Source organism: Labeo rohita, chromosome 12 (genome assembly GCF_022985175.1).
Source record: "Labeo rohita strain BAU-BD-2019 chromosome 12, IGBB_LRoh.1.0, whole genome shotgun sequence".
NCBI lineage: Eukaryota > Metazoa > Chordata > Actinopteri > Cypriniformes > Cyprinidae > Labeo > Labeo rohita.
In genome coordinates, this window is record NC_066880.1 from 14,995,730 (window position 1) to 15,017,324 (window position 21,595).

The window sequence follows — 21,595 nt, forward strand, 5'->3', positions numbered from 1 at the left end:
GTCATAATTTTTACTTTATTCTCTAAACATTTCTACTTTATTCTCTAAACATTTCGACTTTATTCTCATAGTATTTCAAATTTATTCTCAAAATATTTCAACTTTATTCTCTAAACATTTCGAGTTTATTGTCTTAATTTTGACTTTATTCTTGAAACATTCAGAGTTTATTCTCATAGTATATCGACTTTATACTCAAAGCATTTTGACTTTATTCTCAAAACATTCTGGGTTTATTCTCGAAATATTAGGGCTTTAATCTTGTAATCTTATATTTTTTTTTAACGTGGCACTATAATGGCGTCCTAATTAAAAGATGAAGTTAATATAACATGGCTCTTAAAAACTTAACAAAAAGAAAAAAAACTGAGCACTACAACCATCTCTAAAGCCCTCTAATGTGTTTTATATATGAAGAACAAAGAACAAAAGCATTCATAGGTCTTAATATTTTATTTATTCATTTGATTTTTCAAAACTATTTTTTTCATAATAAATCTTCACTTTGAGGTCATCAAAGAATTGTCACAATAAAAACAAAAGAAGGTATTATAGAAAAATTGTACACAAATAAAAAAACACACAAAAACAAAAAGCAACATTTTATTCAGAATGTCATATTTTATACCTCTTGTACATTCCACACAGTACAAGATAGCAGAGAGAAGAATGTTTGCAAACACTTTTCGAAGGGTTGTTTTTGCTATCTTTGTGCTTTTTAGCTTTAATCCAATACTTCGTTTTGGGGGGGCTGAATTCATTTGTTACTTTTTGAGATTACGATATTGTCTCTCAGTAGACTCGGAGTCCTAAATACCATGCATAATTTGTTTGGTCACTAAGACAAGCAAGAGGATATTGCTTAAACAGTCCAAAATCTTGTTTTCCACATGTCTGTTTGCTTTCCAAAACCTATACTCATACTCGTCTTTTAATGTTGACAACAGCAAATACAAAGAAAAAAAAGAGAAATTAAAACCAACAAAAAAATAAAGAAAAAGGAGTATGTTAAAAAGAACAGATGGTGGAGATGCACATAAAGGAGGGAAAATTAAATCTGTATAGCTAATGGCAGAAACGGTTCTATCGCTATAGCAACACATTAACATTTAATTTTGTTTTTCATTTGTTTTCGCCTTGGTTTTTTCTAAAAAAAAAAAAAGTTTGAAGAGCAGGTATACTGTAGTTGGCATCATCTATATAACAGGCTATAAAACACCACTTCAGCCACAGTCCAGAGAGCACACAGATAGTCTTTGCACCGTATATAAACATGTAATAAGATACTTTACGTGCATGGAGATTTTCCTCAATCTATCCCGAATGGCCCCGGTATTCCTCGCCATCGTCAGCGTCAGCTGTCATCGTTTTGACAAACATACAAACAGAAGAAAATCCATCAACCTTTACACTTGGATTGATATTTAAGGCCTCCACAATTCTCTTTGACACCAAGGGTTCTGTCCACCGAATGGAAATCAGTTCGGATCCTCCGAGTAGCGGTCCTTTCTCGTCCAAACGTGCAATACTGCCATCAGAAAAGGGAGTCAAATACTTTGGCTGATTTAACAATCATAGGTAGCATCTCATTTTGAAGTCCTTCGTTCCTTTTCCGTCCGTCCCTTCGGTGAATGTCTGTTTGGATTGTTGCAGATGGTTTGTCTGGCTTTAGAGGGAAAATGTTCCGGCAACACATATACAGGCAACATAATATGAAATACACTTAATTCTAACCAGCGGCCTTGTCTCTCAGTGATCCACATCCGTAGTGTCTACGTGGAGTCTTCTTGCGCGGTTCTGTTTCATTTTGTACACACTTTTCAGCTTAGTAAAGTTCTGGTGTGCTTGGTTATAAAGTATGTTTTCTTGTTGTTAGTAACAGTATATTTTGTCTTAGGTCAAACTAAGACAGTTTTGTCTTTTTCGATGTATTTTTTTTCTCAATTACTATACACAGGTGGATCTCCCCTCCCTTTTTGTGTGTGAGTTCGGAGCACAGGATCTGTGGGGTGGGTTGTTAGGGGGGGAGAAAGTCTGTGAGATCAGACATAGTACTCCTTGTCCTTGTTCTTTTTATCTTTTTTATTTTTGGGCACGCCAATGGGCTTTTCTTTGACGGCGGCTCCGTTGGGCTGCGTGGCGGAATTACTAATGTAGTTACGGCTCTCGTCCACGTGGTATGAGCCCTCGTCGCGATTTCGGTATTTGTACATGGCGTAGAGCAAGATTAGGATGCAGAGGGCGGCCGCCGCGACAATGCCTACGACCATGCCCGTGGTGCTGCTGGACTCCCGAATCACCTCTGGGCTGGGGTAACCCTTGGCCTCAGGCAGTGGAGGGTGAGCTGTGGACACACAGGAAGGGAAACGAGAGGGAGAGACAGTTCGTTACAACCACTGGGATACTCATTTAACTCTATTATTGCAGAGCTCTCTAGAACACTTCTGATTGGTTACTTGTGACGTTCAGTGTTCAGCTATTTCCTAATATGCAATGCTAAATATTAGTCAGGTCAACTGGGTAAACGAAACCGCTGCATAGCTCGATCTTTGAAACAACAGACTTCTCCAACCCTGCTCCTGGGAGATACGGTCCTGCAGATTTCAGTTCCAAACCTGCTCCGACAAAGCTTCCTGTAGTTAATAAGTAACCCTGAAAAGCCTAGGTAGCTAATTTAGGTGTGTTTGATTGGGGTTGGAGTTGAAATCTGAAGGATGTTAACTATTCAGGAGTAGGGTTGGAGACTCCTGGCTTAAACCTGGTCCCTTTCCTTTCCGTTTCACTCTAATGCAGTGGTTCCCAACTTTGGTTCTCGGGTAACCCAACATTACACATTTTGGACTCTCTTTTATCCCTTTACTACCAAGGCAGTTTGAGTGCTGGTTCGGAGCCAGAGCCTATTTTTAAATCTGTTCTTTGTCTTTCGACAACTGGCATGTGGCGCTGATGCATCTTGAGCAAACCTGGTAGGGGCTCTTCAGTGCCTAATACTGTACTAGGCTAACGGTTCACAATGCACAAAATATTGGTAATATTATCCTAAATATTAAAACGGGGTTTATATGAATGTATCTCTGAGGGGCACTGACTGTTTTAAGAAATGTTTACTTGGCGTTTTCATTTTATTTGCCTCTGTATAATGCATTTAAAGATGCATTCATAAGCACGACACTATATTTGTTATGCTAGTAGGTTCTGCTGTGATAACGAAACTAGAATTGTGAATTGTATAATTTAATTGTTATGTAAAATTTTGATGTCAAATAATCTTATTTATTAAAATAAAAGATAACATGGGTCACAAAACAATGATAACAGCAACTTTTTTTTTTTGTGTGTGACAGGGCCAGTAGAAAAAATCCTTAACGTTGAGCCCTGCCTCCCATAATAAAGTGTAGACAGAGTGTAAATAAGAGATTCATTGTGCTTTGTTGATTAAAATAGAACTTAAGAATGCTTTTATTGATTATTAAGGGAGATTGCAAATGTGATTGATTTAATACAACAATTTAAATTAATTAATATTAAGTGACATTGTCTGACTATAACACTATTGCTTGATTTTGCTGTTTTGTCAACGAAAATAGTGTCAAAGAAATTCACCGCTAAGCCACTGCGCATCTCCAAGCAAACACAGCGGTGTTTCGTTCATCAATGAACGTGCGTTTTTAAACGAATCAAGTGAGTCAATCAATCAATTACCCATTCATAAAGACAGTCACTTGCTTCATCCCTGAATGAATCAGCCGTTTGAATGAATCAAATGAATGAATGATTCAGTGATAAAATCAGTGACTTGCCGCCACTTACTGTCAGTTTTACTCAAATATCACCTCATAATGGGAAGGCTAATTTTTCATCAGAATGTTTTATTGATCAGAATGTGCTCCTTTAATTTTTTTGACTGTGCTCCTAAATTTTTTTAATTAGAAGCACGAGTGTTTGGTGCTGCCACGCTACCATTGCTGGGAAAGATGAGATGTATTCAGTGATGTAAGACCTGGCTCTCTAGCCTGTGGAAAGGCAAACTGGTTCTTAGAAGGCTTGCCATTTGAACAAACTCCGAAACCATAATAGCACTGGCTCTGAACTAGCACCCGGTCCATGCGGGTGGAAAAGGGGTATTTGACACACCCATTCAGTTCTTGGAATCTCTACTAACAAGGTGATGAGTAGAGTCTGTTGAGTCTGATTAGGGAACTATACATGTGCCAAGTTGGGGATACTCCAGGACCAGGGTTTGCTGTAAAAATGATCCATGGCTACTTCTGTTACATTGTGATATTAGTACTATAATATTGTTGTAGCTTTCATCTTGTTGCTAAGCCATTTGTTTAGTTTTTTATTAACTTTAAGATTAGCAGTTAATATTATAATTTTGATGCACATCAATATTTCATGTCCATGTATTTACTGTATTTATTTGGTCAGAAGCTATTTAATTAACTCAGGGTTAGGGTCGCCCATCACCCTGTCGCGGTTTAATTTGCAATAATGACCAGCTGACTGCATATTACATCTTTCTTAAAAACCTTTAACCATCTAAGTAATTGTTCTTATTGATTATGAAAGTTAATTTACAAGTGTTCATTATTGTAATGTCAACATTGCGGCTTCTTTCACACAAGTAATAATATTATTCAGTTCTGAGCTGACGAGAAACACTAAGAGGAATGAAACTAGAAGAAACTTGAAAGAAACCCAAAAATCAATATTTCTTTGCCAAATTGATTTCTCTCCTGACGAGATTAGATATCCCACTGAGAAACTGCTTCACGGCACCTTACAGTCACTTGAGTAAACAGGATATAAACTGCAAAAACGACACTCCACCTTGCAATATATGTATAGTATGTACTGGCGCTCAACAGAAACTTGTACTGTAAGCTTGTGCTAACACACTTAGCTTATCAAACCGTCACAAAACACATCTGGCTGACACAGATAGAGCAATCAGAATGGATATGTCGCACATTTTCCATGAGCCGTGACCATTGAGCGAACCTCGCTTCCTGGCTATTTATTCCTGGCAGAGAGAGAAGTGTGGTGGGTGGAAGCGTGTGGTATAGTTTCTTCTGATTTATGCCTCTTGGAGAGGGGACAGTAACTGCGAGACAGCGCGGCTGCAGGCTGAGCGCAAACGCTCGACAAAACAACACCTGTGACAAAGCCGTTTACAGCTTAGGCCCGAGCCGCTGCAACCCGCAGGTGCAGGAAATGAGATGATGACAAAGTACAGCAGGGAATTATGGATGGCGACCTCTGCTCAAACATCTGTTTTTAGAAATGTCGCATGGAAGGAGGACACTTTGGGGATCTGTAACATCATTTATCTAAGACCTTCTGAGCTTTGACCAACATTTTGTGTTCCTGCTTTTTTTCTATGCTTATTAGCAAGACCATTGGATGACTTGTCAGCATGTTTTTCCATCATGCTTTCATTGCCCTATGTATAATATGACTGCTGCACGGGCCACTAGCGGCTGTAACTAAGCCAACTGAAGGAATCCAGATTGGGTTAACCTTTGTGTTTCATTTTTCATGTCGAAAGTGGTTTGCGCAGTCGACTGAGTAACCAGGATGTGCCCGCTGTGTGGAGAAATGGGAAACGCAGTATGTGCTACGCTAGCATGCTCACTGGCCTTTTCTGAATTTATACCACAACCAAATTTGCCAGGTCACTTTAATCCATGCACAATTAATGAGAAAGAATATGGTAAAATATGGCTTAAAAATGAAATATGTGGGCTGAAGCACAAAGAAATTTGATGACAGGCACAAGTTTAAGTTTGTTTAATATAATGACCTATTTAAAAACTCATCTAAGCAATGAGCTCCCTCTGTGCCAAAAAGAAAATTAAAATACTATATTTACAGCACATAAACAGAGTAAAGGATTTAATGTGGTTTAATGAGGTATTAATGTTTGTTTAAAGAGGCAGAGGCAGATTATACAAACATATATTTCAGCGCACGCTGTGAATACTTTGATAAATGAGAACATAAGCAACGACGCAGCTCAGGTAACAGCGCATCCTAACCGGCAACAAAACGATAAAAGCCCTTTCAAGTTAATCTGGGCTCCCGTTCGAACTAGCAGCGACAAGCGGCGAACGCCGCTACATTTTGTCAGTCGCTCGGTTTCTATTTCTGCACCGTAGCGTTGGATTATTAAACATCAAACATGGATGAGCCAAGGTTGTTTTTGGAAGCTGAGAAACATCGGATATGACAAATCCCTCAAGATCCACCACAAAATGGATGCCGCCTCATGGAAGTGCTGGAAATACAAGTGTTCTAGGTTTTACGCTCTTCAGTTTGCCCTCGCTGTTACAACTGGTTGTTGAATTTTCGCATTCGGTGTGGACAAGAAAATGACTTCTCGCTGGAATCTCGTCGCGCTTGATACAACGAACTCATTATTTCTCAGATTGTTTTTATTTTTCTGCTGTACACAGTGTCCGCTTGGCTGAATTTGAGAGAAATGATGCCATTTGGTATTTTAACACTTTTTGTACTCATGAAAAAAGTGCATTTGGGAAAATGTCAAATCTAAGAATTGTTTGACCCCCCAAATGATACTGATCAGATGCTACACGGAAAATGGATGGATTTCCGTTCTTCTAACTTGTGCTGTAGTCTAATAAACTTGAAGTCATGGAGTGGTTTCAAACAGAATGATGGAAAAATGGCAAACAATTTCAGAGGAAAAGAACATGTGGACAGTAATAATATAAAAGAAAGATGACTAACCTAACCCACCTGAACTTGGGTCGCAAGGGTCAATGTCCTCATCGTCGCTGGGACATTCCGCCGACGCTACCAGAAGATCATCCTGTACCAGAGAGACAGAAGAGATGAAGGGTTAGTCAAAAACACATAGTGCCATCATTATAGTTTTATAGGGCTGCTGTGTCATCTAAGGCCTCATGCTGCGAAAGAGAGAGAGAGGAGCGAAAAAGGAAATGTCCTTTCCACTGCCACTCTGACATCTCTCACAGGTCCTGCGAGCTTTGACTCACAGGCGTGATCAAAGGTGTCCTAACCGTCAAAGGTCACAACATTTCGTCAAAAACGCACCAAATCGCCTTATAGTACAGTCTGGAGAGACTTCCACATCAAGGAGGTTGAAAATATCGATCAGAGCAGTACACGCACATACACAAAGATTTCACAAATCCCTTGACGAATACATTTAGCCGGCAGTCGATTTATAAAGACAGTCACGCAGGAACATGTAGTGTGAGGAGCGTCAAATCCCCTCACATCCTTCCATCCCGCAGGAAAACAATCTCATCAAACGTGCCTTTTAATCTGAAATAAAACCATAGGAAGCAAATCTAAAGACAAGCCCTATCAATGACAACACACGGCGCAGAGACGCACGCAACACCACATACTGAAGGAAATCTTGCCTCTGCTCCAGTGATGGTTCCGAAGGGAAAGAAAGCCATGTTGAGATTTCACGGTTTGAATTCCGAAGATGGTATCCGACTGCGGTTTAATAGCTCAGAACGTCTCTCCGTGCAGGAATTCTCCATCAACTATGCAAAAAGGCAGCGAGCTCGACGTTCCTCTCAGCGCTACGGCAGAAAATTCCATCTGACGACGTCGCTTTGGTGGCATCCATTTAGTGCCAGTCTTCACACTTCTCTCTCTCTCTGCAATTAGCCAGAGTGTGTATACATTTGCCAGCTGGCCAAACGTGTACATGCATGTGTGTTTGTCCCAATAGAAATGCAGGACCGGCTGAGTGTGTGTGTGCGCGCAGGGAGGAAAGACATCGATTTGTCTCTCTGAGCTCACACGGTCTGCCCACAGGCTGCGGGGCAATGCCCACGCCAATCAGGACCTTTCGCCATCATCGCAGCCACGAGGACCACACGAAACAACACGGAAAGAGAAAGAGACGGAGAAGAAAGAAGAGGAAAGTGGGAGTGGGAGGGCACCCTGCACAGTTGTTTCAAAGTGGTTGCTATAACCACATGGTTGCCATTTTCCTTGCAGCGATATCTGTTCAACTCCCAGCTCTCAAACACCCTGCAAGTAGGTCAGTGCGGGTGAATAATTTAGATCCCTGACGTTACAGTGCTGGTTTGTGTGCTGCTGCTGCTGGAAGGCTGGGAGACATGGAGGTAATGTGTTGCAGCAGGAGTGCACAACACAGCCCTCGCTAAAGGCCGGCAGCGGCATGTGTCTGCCTGACTCTAGAGAGAGAAAGAATAACAACACCGAGGTTCTGCGAGCCACGGGCCGACAGGTGAAGTCATCCATACCGCTCCGTCTCGCGTTCTGAGAGCTGACATGTAATGCATAAAACACCACAACTATCATAGACGTTGAGAACAGTAGTCAACTGAAATGTGGTTATGCTGATAAAAGGCATGGGGGGGGGGGATAAGGTACACAGACTGAATAATGCATAGGCTTGAGCGTATTGAGAGACAACTTCGACTCAGTGTTCCCGTTCTTGACATGACCACAGAGAGAAAGGAGTAAGATAAAGGTGTAGTGTAACGGTTAAAGATGTCAGCAGGAAACTGAAAGCACAAGTGGAGATCAATTGCTCTGGAATGATCATCCTGAGTTGTAAGTAGAGCTTGGCAACATATGAAGAGTTTATTTGCAAAAACAGATAACTCATCATGTTCTTTATTGCGTTAGTTAGCTTTATTTTTTTAGTTTTTACTTAATCAAAATAACCCAACTTGCAGTTGCATTGAGATTAATTAGAATGCACAGTAAAAAAACATGATTTTTGAGAATGGTTAAAAACGGAGGTATTTGATTTTGCAAATGAACTCTTCATATATTGAATATTCATAACATATAGACCAATTCAGTGTTTGCAAACAGTGATGACGGTTTTTGTGGGCGGAGCCTATCTGGTGGCAGAAAATTACAGTTTTTAAGTGGCAGTCTATGGAAACGATGGGTTAAATGAATACAAAAGGTAAATTTGAGTTATATTATATTCACAATTCTGAGATTATATCTTGCAATTCTGACAAGAAAAATCAATATTGTCAGTCTCTTGAGTTTATATCCCACACTTCTGGCTTTTTATTCCCCTTAGAATGAACAAGCTTGCTATTGTTGAGTTATAAAATCCAACATATGAGATATAAACTTGCATTTGTGAGAAAAAAAGTCCAAAATATAATAGTATTTCATGCTGTAACTTCAGGGCTAATATATTATGTTCCCTATGAACTGCATATGTGAATATTATGTAGACAAACTGTTTAAATCAAGTTTATGCTTTAAAAATAGAGTAATCATAGCAGGTTTCATCCATCATTCTGTCTGTTTAAATGTCTGCGTTTGCTTTAAATGGCGTTTTTGATGACATTACTCTGTAAAAATGATTTGCATTCCAATTCTGACATCACAACAATATATTTAATATCTTATTCTGTGGATTTTTCCAGTTTAAAATGTAATTTATTCCTTCAATTTTTCAGAATTCTTTGATGAACAACTGTCACTTGTAATCAATTTCAAAGGGATAGATCACCCAAAAATGAATGTTCCGTCATTAATTACTCACCCTTATGTTGTTCCAAACCTGTCAGACCTTCGTTCATCTTCACAATACAAATTAAGATATTTTTGATGAAATCCAAGAGCTTTCTGACCCTGCATAGACAGCAACGCATTGGAAACGTTCAAACGGCCCAGAAAGGTAGTAAGGACATTGTTAAAATAGTCCACGTGGTTCGATCGTAATTTTATAAACAAAAATAATGACTTTATTCAACAATTTATTTTCTTCTGTCTAAGTTTTTGACACACGTTCACGAGACTACCCATGCTAATTTGATTTTCTGAAGATGAATGGTCTTACAGGTTTGGAACGACATGAGGGTGAGTAATGACAGAATTTCTATCGCTTTAATGCATCTTTGCTGAATAAAAGTGTTAATTTATTTTCTGACCCCAAACGTTTTAAAAATAGCGTATTTCCAGTGATTCTGTTATCAATAGTAAATGAAATTCTAATAATGTTTCCTAAATAACACATCACTACACTAGTAGATCATTCCTTTCTTTCTGTAGAAACAATAATTTTCAATTAATCATTCAAAACTCACATATTTGTGTCCTCACTCAAAAATGTTCAAGGACATACTCAATGGTATTTTAATGTATTAAATGTCATGTAATATAAAAAATGCCTTTTTTTATGATCTATTTTTAAAAAAAATCTACTTTATGATCTATTAAGTTAACTCTTTGGTATATATATATATACCAAAGAGTTTAATCTATTTGCCTACAATTACTATATATATATATAGTAATTGTAGGCAAATAGATTAAAAACATTTATATTTAAAATATGATCAAAAGAAAAAAAACAAATATCGTCCAGCCCTAATTGTATAGAGCAGACAGGAATCTGCTAAATGACTACATGCCATTGTGTCTGGCGGCTTTACGTGAACACGCTCCACCCAAACCTTTGTTAGGCTCTGTATTTGAATTCCTCTCACACAGCTGAGCGCCTGAAACCATCCTTCTCTTTCACTCTCTTTCCTCTTTTGGAAACACTGCCCCTCAGCAAAGTGTCAAAACTCGAATCTAAGTCCTCAGATGTGGCGTTACACAAGCACTTGAGCATGAGGCTGTTTTCTGCAGAAAAGTCACGTATGACTAAGACCGAGCCTTCAGCATCCATCTGCCTGAGATCGCCGTTCTCCTCCATCCACTGCCCACTCAACAGCTGTGCTGAGGCGGATGAGGGGGACAGAAGCGGCCTACATTATGACTGTCCTTTTTCCTCCTGTGCAGCACGTTAGACGGTGGGTGTGCTATCAGACACCACATGCACAGTATCAGACTCCCTATTTTGCTTGCTCTTAATTACTGCACTGCCAACAGGCACAATAAGGGATGTGACACGGAGCCAAAATGGGCGGGAGAGCAGAGGGAGAGAGAGAAGACGGCGCTCGGTTCACCTGTGAACGCAGAGGGGAACCAGCTGTGCCCTAATGAGAAAGGAGTTACCTCACAAAACACACACTTTTCAAGCTCCACCTCCATTCAGCACACTCCAATTACCTCACAGCTGCTAGATTGATCTACAGGGACACAGGACCTGACTGAGACAACTGTACATGCCCTAGATAAGACAGGAGCGAGAATTGGGTGGATCTGACCTACTGACCCTTCCAACGGTAAACCTTTGTACCTTCTGTAAGTAGATTTTATGTTATTACCTTATATAAGACGTCTAGCAGTTCCAGCCAACTCTGCTCAGTAACACAATTTTCTCCTCACATTTGGCTTTTGCTCTTAATTTCGTAGACTCTAATGGTCCCCCCCGCCTCAGTTACCATCTAAAACATACTGTATCACATTTCTCAAGTCCTTGTTCTGTAATCATCCGCACTCCAAAAGACAATATAAATTTTACAGCCGCTCTGAGATGGCCAGGCTCAGGCGCTCGCATTCACATCTCTCCATCTCTATCTCTTTCACTCATGAAGATGCTAGTATTCCGCCACGAATACGAATATCTCAGAACAGTGCACCGTCTGTTGTTGTTGCCATGGTGACATGAAGATTCAGCCTGTTCAAAATGATAGGAAATAAAAACCGAATCGCCTCGGTGGCTCAGCTGGGACCTGCAAAGCAAACCATTGATTTCTAGCTATCTGTTTTTCCTTTTTCTCCATATTCCTTTCCTCCAGCCAGTTGTGTGAGAAACAAAAGAAAGAAAGACTGAAAGCACAAGAACATCAAAGACTGCCAGCTAACTTAGCAGCACCACTAATGAAGTGTGAATATTCATAGAGAGGTCCTGGTGCTAAATGCAGCCTCAGTTCGCTGAGAGCTGTGTGTTTAAAATACCGAGAGCTCATACAATGAATAAAAAATGGCCACTGATGCACTGCAGTATTCTCTAACAAGAACAGTTGAGAAAAATCGCAGGGAAATACAATGGAGATACGCCTGCTAATATAACACTAGCATGTACGGGAATATATAAAGCTGGCCCACAGGGCCTCTATATGCACTCACTGACATCCTGTACCTGAGATTCAACTTGTGAAAGATTCAAAAGGGCTAAAAAAAAACAACCTGAGAGTGCAGGGCTGAATCTCTCGTTTTCCCATCTTCTAATGCCGTACTGAGATGAGTAATGGAGAATCTAGACCTTTTATAGAAGATGGAAATTAAAATGGCTTCCTGAGCAAGTCTAAGCAAATCAAATCAAGAATCATTCTCATGTAGGCTTTCGAGTATTTCAGCACATTCACAGCTTCACAACACCTTCTCTATTAAAACCAACGTAAAATTAACCCAGGTCATATATTGGTGCATTTTATTAAAAAAAAGACATTTTTGTCTTTATAAATGTGTCCCTGGACCACAAAACCAGTCATAAGGGTCTGAGATTTATACATCATATGAAAGCTGAAATAAGCTTTCCATTGATGTATGGTTTGTTGGGATTTTCAACTACTTGAAAATCTAAAATCTGAGGAAATGTGCAGTTGTGCAAATTTAAAGTTTTTAGCAATGCATATTATTAATCAAAAATTAAGCTTTTATATATTTATGTTAGAAGATTTACAAAATAGCTATTCTAATGATTTTTGGCATAAAAAAAAATCTGTAATGTATTGTTGGCTATTGCTACTTATGACTGGTTTTGTGGTCTAGGGTCACAAATATTATTTGAATATTTAATAACGTTAATTATTAGCCATACAGTTGTTTTTATTGAGCAAACTCACTAAAAACATTCAGTCTGATTTCAAACTTACTGGATAAAATCTAGTTCAGTCCTGTTTCTGTTTTCGCTAAGAAATCCAAACAGTTGCTCAAATAAAATAGGTTGTGAATGTCAAATCGAATTGATGTTACTAAATGAAAAGGCTTTTAATAAATCACCCAAATTTTTAAAGTTAAATAAGTCTTCTATAATATCTGCGAACATGAAATATTAAAAAAAAATGCATCAAGACTGACCATAAAACTCTTGACTCACTCTGAGAAGACATGTGAGTCACAAGTAGCCATTACAATTAACTCCCAGAGGTCATCCAAGTGGGCATAAATAAATCTGATCATAGACGCTGCCCACAGACAGAACACGCTGTTATAGAATGAAGCTCTAGATTATAAACCAAGAGAGAGAGAGGGGGCAACCTGCAGACTTCGCGCAACACAATGCACACTTGTTCCCAGCACGCTGAGTTAAACTTTACTGGAGGACAGCACTTGATCTTCACACACTTTTAATAAGGGGCAGAATCAAATGAGATGCAGATCAAAAAAGGACGGCACAAATGACAGCGTAAGTGGGCGGTCGAGACGACCGAAGGAAGCGTCTAGTGCATGCCACGACTCGCTGCAACAGATGTGGACATCGGCGACAAAGACGCCGAGCTCACAAAAGCACTGCAACTTTTCTTTCTTTTCCCTCAACTCCCTCCCTGCTGCCCCCATTCTCTATTCTTTTCCTCTCCTGCCTCTCTCTCTCTCTCGCTTGCTCTACGTGCAGAGCGCTGCAGACAAATGGTGCATGCCTCTTTCGCTGCATGGATATGACAACATCAAAGACTCTGCATGCGATGATGGCTGGATGGAGAAGGACCGTGAGAAAGAGAGACTACCTGGGATGAGGAACAATGCCACCTCGCATCCATGATGGCAGCCTGGCTACACTGTCTGCTTCCTCTACACAGCTTTGCTTTTCTGTTTAGGTGAGAGTTTGTCCTCTCCCCCTCTCTGATTTCCCCGTCCCTGCTCCTAGAGCAATAAAAAAAGCCCCACACCAGTAAAATAAAGTCCGCTCTGTCAGATCAAAAGTGATGACTGGAGAAGTCCTACTTTGGTAAGCAGATAGGGATGATAAATTGTCTGTGCATCAGGAGAGACTATGAGTGCCTTCTACAGACTAGAAGAGAGAGAGGGAGAGAGAGAGGGAGGGAAGGCGTAAGCGAGGGAGAAGAGAAAACGAGAAAGATACACACGGATAGAGGCGGGAGAGAGAGAGGGAAAATACGGTACGACTGCAAGCCGATCACCTGACTCGCCTCAGCCAATCGCCATCGCCGCACGGCTTGAGGTTGCTAAGGGTTTGCTCAGTTGGAGACATTTTATTATAGCGTTTTTTTAGAAAGAGATTGATGTGTGTGTATGGATAGGAGGGGGGGTTGCACACCTTCTGCCCTGCCATGAAACTCCACTGAGACACAACCTACAATCTAACATCAAACACGCATGCACTCTCAAAATACATTCGAGAAGCGAATGTTACACAACGGACAGCAAAAGCTCCGTGTTTTCATCTCCACCGGCCCTCCTGATCCTCTGGGACCTTGGGTTATTCAGCTTCATCTAAATGCCTCCGCCAGCCGAACTAACCAGCATGAACGCTCGTTTAACACGCATTCAAATTTGTGCTTTAGGCACGTACACGCCCACCGAGAAAGGAGGGGCTGGTAGAGATAAAGACAGATATGCAGTAGGCAAATGTTTTATTTCCACCATGGTCAGTCTCATGGGATTCTGTTTGTCCCCTGCGTTTGCAGAATCTGCGCACGGGCACCAAATGCAACCACAGATTATGAATGTGACAGAATTCGTAAAAAGGAACAAAAACCCGAGCCAAGGTCTCGACGGCGACGCACATTAGAGATGACACGTTGGAATATAAATATCTGGTTTATCGAAGACTACAAAAGCCTTTTGTAAATTAACAGGGTCGTCATTACACAAAAGCACACAGATTAATAACTGTTTGCAATGTGTACCACCTCCAGAGAGCGCGAGAGAGAGAGAGAGGAAAAAGAGGGAGGGAGGAGAAAAAAAGAAGCCTGTGAAAAGTAGCTGAGCAGCAGTCCATTTTATTACTCGCTTTGTGCCAGCTCAAACAATCGTATTGATTGACTGATTTAAGCGGTCAGTGTAAATGAGCGCTGGGACAACAGTGCACGCGGGGCAAGTCACCGGATCCATTAATTGGACAGAAGTGGAAAAAAAGCATTGGAATCTGGACCAGTTTAAATCTATCTGTGCTGAACATTGTCCTGCCCTCATGATGCAACGGAATGAAATGAGTGGGTACCTCATTAGTGTACACGTGAAGGTTTATGCTGGACTGTTGTATTTTGGGAATGGGAGACATATGTAGATCACACACACTTGCACATCCAATTGAGGTCAAAGTACAGCAAAGTACAGCATTTATGATAACACTTTAACATACCTAGGTAAGGTTCCATTAGTTAATGTTAGTTAATGTATTAACAAACATGAATGTACAATAGATAACAGTATTTATTCATCTTTGTTAGTTTGTTAGCTAATGAAAATACAGTCATTCATTGTTAGTTCATGTTAATTCACAGTGCATTAACTAAGCACATTTTTTTATTTTAATAATGCATTAGTAAATGTTTAAATTAACATTAACTAAGATTAATAAATGCTGTGGAAGTATTGTTCATTCATAGTAGTTAACTAATGAACCTTGTTACAATTAATTTTTCTGGCCATTTAAAATGACCAGGGTTCATACAGATACTGTAAAATGAAATTCTAAGACTTTCAAGGACTTTTCAAGCACTACTTTTAGGGCTGTCAAATGATTAATCACGATGAATCGCATACAAAATAAAAGTCTTTTATTTTGAGTTTGCCTAATACATGTGTACTGTGTGTAATTATTATGTATATATAAATACAAACACATTCATGTACATATTTAAGAAATATTTACAAGTATATGTATTTATTATAATTCTTATAGAATATATATTATTTATAATATAACTATTTTGTACATAAATACCATTTTTCTTAAATATACACATTAATTTGTGTGTATTTATACATACATAATAATTACACAGTACACACACATATATTAGGCAAACCCAGACTCTCATTTTGTATATTTTGAGATCTCACTTCAACTTCTTTGACATCCAACAATGTCTTCTATTTCAAATTCTAAAAAAAACAGACAGATAAATAAAAATATACTAACAAAACCACAATTGATTTTCTTTTGTATTTGTATTGGTGCATACTTTATCTTTTTTTCTTTGTTTTGGTTTTATAACTGTACTGCTTAAATGGTTTGATGTTTTGTACTGTTTAAGAAAAAAAAATCAGAAAAAAAGATGAAATTGCTCCGAAATGCTGATCTGAAACTAATGATTCGCCAACCCACTCTGAATTGATGATCGACACTCTGAAGTCCCAAACTGAACAATGATTCATGAACCATCATTTCAGATCAGGACTAAGAGAGCGCGCATCACGAATCATCTGACTTAGACCGGTACTTCAAATCATGCATCGTGAATCATTTGATTTAAATCATTCAATTGGTGAAATGATTCACTAACCTGCTCCAATGTAAATCAAATGATTCGTGATACACGCTCCGAAGTCCCGATCTGAATCAAATTATTTGCGATACGTGAAGTTCCGATCTAAATCAAATTATTTGCGATACACGATTTGAAACAAATGATTCGAAATGCACAGTCCAATTGGAGAGCTTCGAAACTGTGAATCATTTTGCGACGCAATGGTTTAACTGATTCACAGTTTCGAAAAGCTCAGTTTCAGCCATCACTACATGCTGTTTGAAATCATTACAAGCATTACTTAAAATAAATGATCGAAATCTTGAATTGATTCATCTGTTCCTCTTTTCGCGTCTTCAGCCATTTACACAACTAAGTCAGTACTATACTGTCTTAGCTTAATTGTTTTCTAAAATTACCTAAATAAGCATGAAAAAGGTATGATGTTTTTTGAATTGCATGAATTTTGCATAAACAGATATGTGCTTATTGACAAAATTAAACACTTTCAATATTTTCAGGTACCTCTTCAGAAATATAGCTATTTTCATAGGCTTTCCTGATCCTTAAATTAAAAAAAAAAGTGGCACTTAAAGCACTTTAAGCACCTTGTACGAACCTTGAATTAAGCAACATCGTAAATTTCATTTGGTACTTTGCCAAAAAGCGTTAACAGACAAGTTTTGTGACCATTTTATCCATTTTCGTGAATCGGTTTAAAAATGTCAGTTTCAACGAATCAAATGAAAACATCAGAGATGCTGTAAGTTTGAATCATCACCTTGTAGGTAATTTTTCATGTATTAAAATGGTAATTATATAGAGGTATGCAAATTACATAGAGGTACATATTATCATCTAGTTGGCGACAACTGTTTAATCAAAAATGATAGTTCCTTTATAATAATTAAATCACCCTTTTTATCCATTTCAGAGCACATACACACACACATACATACACGCATATAGTTTTGCATTTGAAAAATAATATTTTATATATCAGCTACATTCTACAGACATTTTTCATACTTATTTTATCCCCAGAGTATTGCTAGGTTAGACAGACTCGCGCACATACACACACGCATAGTTGAGTGCATCATTTCAAATCACAAAGTCAAAACAAAACAAATTTTTAACACAATTTCCACATGCAATTTCCATATATATTCCCACTATGCTCGAACTGATTTGTAATGACACCAGGACCACACACTGTAAACACATTACAGTAATTCTCAGTGAATTTTTCCACCAAAAGAAAAAAAAACATGACCCATTTTGCATCCGATGGAATCAAATCCACTCGGCGCCAACACAGGGCATCTATAAATGCATGACTCTCACGTGGCACACGCCCACGCTGCCATTTTCTAGGCAGAGAAGTGGCGCTTCACTGCCCTCTGCCCATCTCTAGATCTAAAAGATACCCTGGGGTGTTTAATGACATGCACAGCTCACACAGGAAATGCTAATTTATTATTTAAAGCCCAGCGCATCGCCTGACGGCCCGCTGCAGCGGGATGTCCCTGTAGATCAGAATAAACACACGGGTCCCTGGCATGCCAAACCCCATCGAGCCGAACACCACGGCCACAGATGTGAAGGGATATCAGAAACATGGCATCAAAAACAAGACAGACCAGCCTCATATCCATAAACGTGGTGATGTAACAGGTAAAATGCAGAGAAAGTATACCTCAGAGAAGAAAAACCAAAGAGAAAGAGTGGGACAGAGGATAAAGAAGACAATAAAAAAGCTGTCACAACTGAACATCAGTGGTGCGGGTGGTAGTCACAAAGGAAATCAACTTCTGATAGAAATATTAAACATCTCATCTGTCAGTCACAAGCAGACGGTGCATGCATGTGTTTTTCTAAGCATGTTGGGCTCCTTTGAGACGACCTCAGTTGTTTGTTTGTTGTGGCTGCTGTTTGAACAGAAACGAGTGAAACAAGATGCTTCTCCTCTTGCTGGCTTTCGATCATTAGCGCTTCTTTAAAAAGCTTATATGCTCTGAGCCACCGTCAGACAATAGCAAAACCAGTTTATCTGAGGATAATCCAAGCTCCACACGTCATTTTAAGATTAAGTATGCTCACAGAGCAGATCTGAAGCCATTAAACGAAAAAAACTAGCCATGCAAAGTATGCAAAATTATTCCAAAGACTACAGACCTCATTTACACTACACACAAATTTGCTGTATTACAAGCAAATCAATTGATCTGCATGAAGTACTGTTTCCTTCTGAGCCATTCATTTGCAAACCATTTGTACAATAAAAATCATCTCTATTATCTGCAGCGCCTTTATCTACAAAGGCCACGCTGACAATCTGGGACTCGCAAATCTTTTTTAAAGCTGGAAACAAACTGCAAATTTTAGCATTTTTAAATTTAAAACAAAGCAATATTATGAGATAAAACAGAATAAGAATATTTAGGATTCGCTACTAGAGCTCACTAATCAAACATTTATTATATGGGTCAAAATCGTGACACTGATTTTTTTTTGTATCATCTCTTAGTTCATTCAGCAATATATTAAAAATGCAATTCATATACAAAATGACTTGAATTCACATCTAAGATGAGCATTTGTTTTGATATTATTGGTTAATTCAGATAGTAAAATATGTGGTGTGGCTAACAAAATCAAGGAAATTTAGTAAACATCGTAAATTAAATTAAAAGTACACTTTTATTTTATAACACCGTTAAATTTTTTAAAAATTAGGTGATTAAATGTATTATTTTCTTTAAAAATCCATTAAAAAACATATGAAACTATAAATACCTAAAGTACATTTTTACATCTTGACAGGTGTTTTAACTTAGATTTCTGATCACTGACTGATATTTTAATATAATCAAATAATAATCAGCAAACTTTTCAGTTGTTTGGGACAATCTGGGACTGCGAAATCTTTTTTAAAGCTGGAAACAAACTGCAAGTTTTAGCGTTTTTAAATTTAAAACAAAGCAATGTTAGGAAATAAAACAAATTAAGAATATTTAAAGAAGTCCACTTCCAGAACAACAATTTACAGATAAGGTACTCACCCTCTCGTCATCCAAGATGTTCATGTCTTTCTATCATCAGTCGTAAAGAAATTATGGTTTTTGCAGAAAACATTTGAGGATTTTCCTCCATATAATGGACTGATATGGTGCCCCGAACTTCCAAAATGCAGTTTAAATTCGACTTCAAACGATCCCAAATGTGGTTGTAAACGTTCCCAGCCAAGGAAGAAGGGTCTAGCGAAACGATCGGTTATTTTCATAAAAATAATACAATTTATATACTTTTTAATGCCAAGCGCTCATCTTGTCTTACTCTCCCTGAACTCTGTGTATTCTGACTCAAGACAGTTATGGTATGTCGAAAAACTCCAATTGTATTTTCTCCCTCAACTTCAAAATCGTCCTATATTGCTGTTTTACCTTTTTTCGTTAAGGGTGTTTGATCTTCCTTGTTTGATCTCACTTTGCAAAGACTTGGTCGGAACTTCTGCAGCGATGTAGGATGATTTTGAAATGATTTTTGAAGTTGAGTGAGAAAATTCGGTCGGTTTTTCGACATACCCTAACTGTCTTGAGTCAGAATACACAGAGTTCAGGGAAAGCAAGACAAGATGAACGTTTGAGATTAAAAGTATTTAAATGGTATTTTTTAAAATGAAAATAACCCATCGTTTCGCTAGATAAGACCCTTCTTCTTTGGCTGGGATCGTTTACAACCGCATTTGGGATCGATTGAAGCCGCATTAAAACTGCATTTCGGAAGGTCAAACCCGAGGCACCATATCAGTTCATTATATGGAGAAAAATCCTGAAATGTTTTCCTCAAAAAACACAATTTCTTTACAGCTGAATAAAGAAAGACATGAACATCTTGGATGACAGGGGTAAGTACATTATCTGTAATTTGTTGTTCAGGAAGTGGACTTCTCCTTTAAGATTCACTACTAGAGCTCACTAATCAAGCATTAATTATATAGGTCAATAAGATAAGCATGTTTTTAATTTATGAGTTACAATTTGTTTTGATATTTTTGGCTAGTTCAGAAAATATAATGTGGTGTGACTCCTCAAAAATTTAGTAAAAAACAATGATATCATAAATTAAATGTAATAATAATTCATGATATTTGAAAAACAACAACTACTTTTTAAGTTTATTTTTTAACACCACATTATATTTTTAAAAATTAGGTGATTAAATGTAATATTTTCTTTAAAATTCCTCAAAACCGTTTGAAACTATCATAAATACCTAATGTACATCCTAACAGGTGTTTAACTTTAAAAAATTATTTTTTTCTTCCTTTAAAATATTTTACCTTTTTCTTTATTGTGAACACTATTATACATCACTGACCCATATATTTTAATATAACCAAATAGTAATCAGCAAACTTTTCAGTTCTTTCAATGAACAAACTTTTTAAACCGAATGAACAATTAGGTATCTATGCAGCTCACTATTCCTTAGCATAATGCAGTGCAATTTCCACTCTCTCAAGCGCCACTTAAATTCCTTCGGCCCTTCTTCCCGATCTCGGCTAATTCGAGGATGTTTAAGGGGAAGACCTCGGCGGACACTCTGGAAAAGTGTTAAGAAGATGGAGAGCCCGAGAAGTTCCATTAGCTCTTATTACAGAGAGCTCTCCGGTCTAATGGCCGCTCCAGTCTAATGGGCATCACAAAGGCCTGTAATCAAAGAACCACAAACTCCTCTTTGATTTCGTATCCCTCTCTATCCAGCTTTTATCATTAATTAGATATTAAAAATCCATCTTTAAAAAAATGAAGACATTGATTTGGACAGCGCAGCTGTGCAGAGAGAGAGAAGGAGATTGTAATGGATGATAATGGAGCACAGATGGCGCAAACTTAAGAGAGCGGCGTAGACACCGCTGTGCCGAGAAGAGAGGAGTCTCATATTTCCATGGCAACATTTACCATCATCGACGGCGTGTGGAGGGCGGCGAGCCCACCATTTTGTAATGCGATCCACACACGAGGCCACGATGAGCCAACATAGCGATTGGGCGCTAATAGATCGAAATATCTGTTATTGCACAACTATCGCTTTCACACGACGTGCCTGGAGTGCCCTTGAGCAGGGAGGTAATTTAATATGCAGTGCCAGAATCGTTTTTAACCATATCAAATTACGATTTTATTGTTGTGGAGGCTAAATCACAGTGCGTAAAGTCACGCACGAGGAGACGAGACTGAACTGGCCTTGGC

At 38.5% G+C, this 21,595-nt stretch overlaps 1 protein-coding gene across 1 annotated transcript in view; it reads right to left on the reverse strand.

Annotated features, from left to right (window-relative positions):
• Positions 1 to 438: 438 nt before the first annotated feature.
• Positions 439 to 21,595, reverse strand: part of nrxn1a (neurexin 1a) — a 208,953-nt gene continuing 187,796 nt past the window's right edge. The window contains 2 exon segments of the mRNA XM_051123964.1: positions 439 to 2,344; positions 6,763 to 6,835. Of these exon segments, the coding sequence (XP_050979921.1) occupies positions 2,043 to 2,344; positions 6,763 to 6,835 (375 nt within the window). The 3' untranslated portion in view covers positions 439 to 2,042.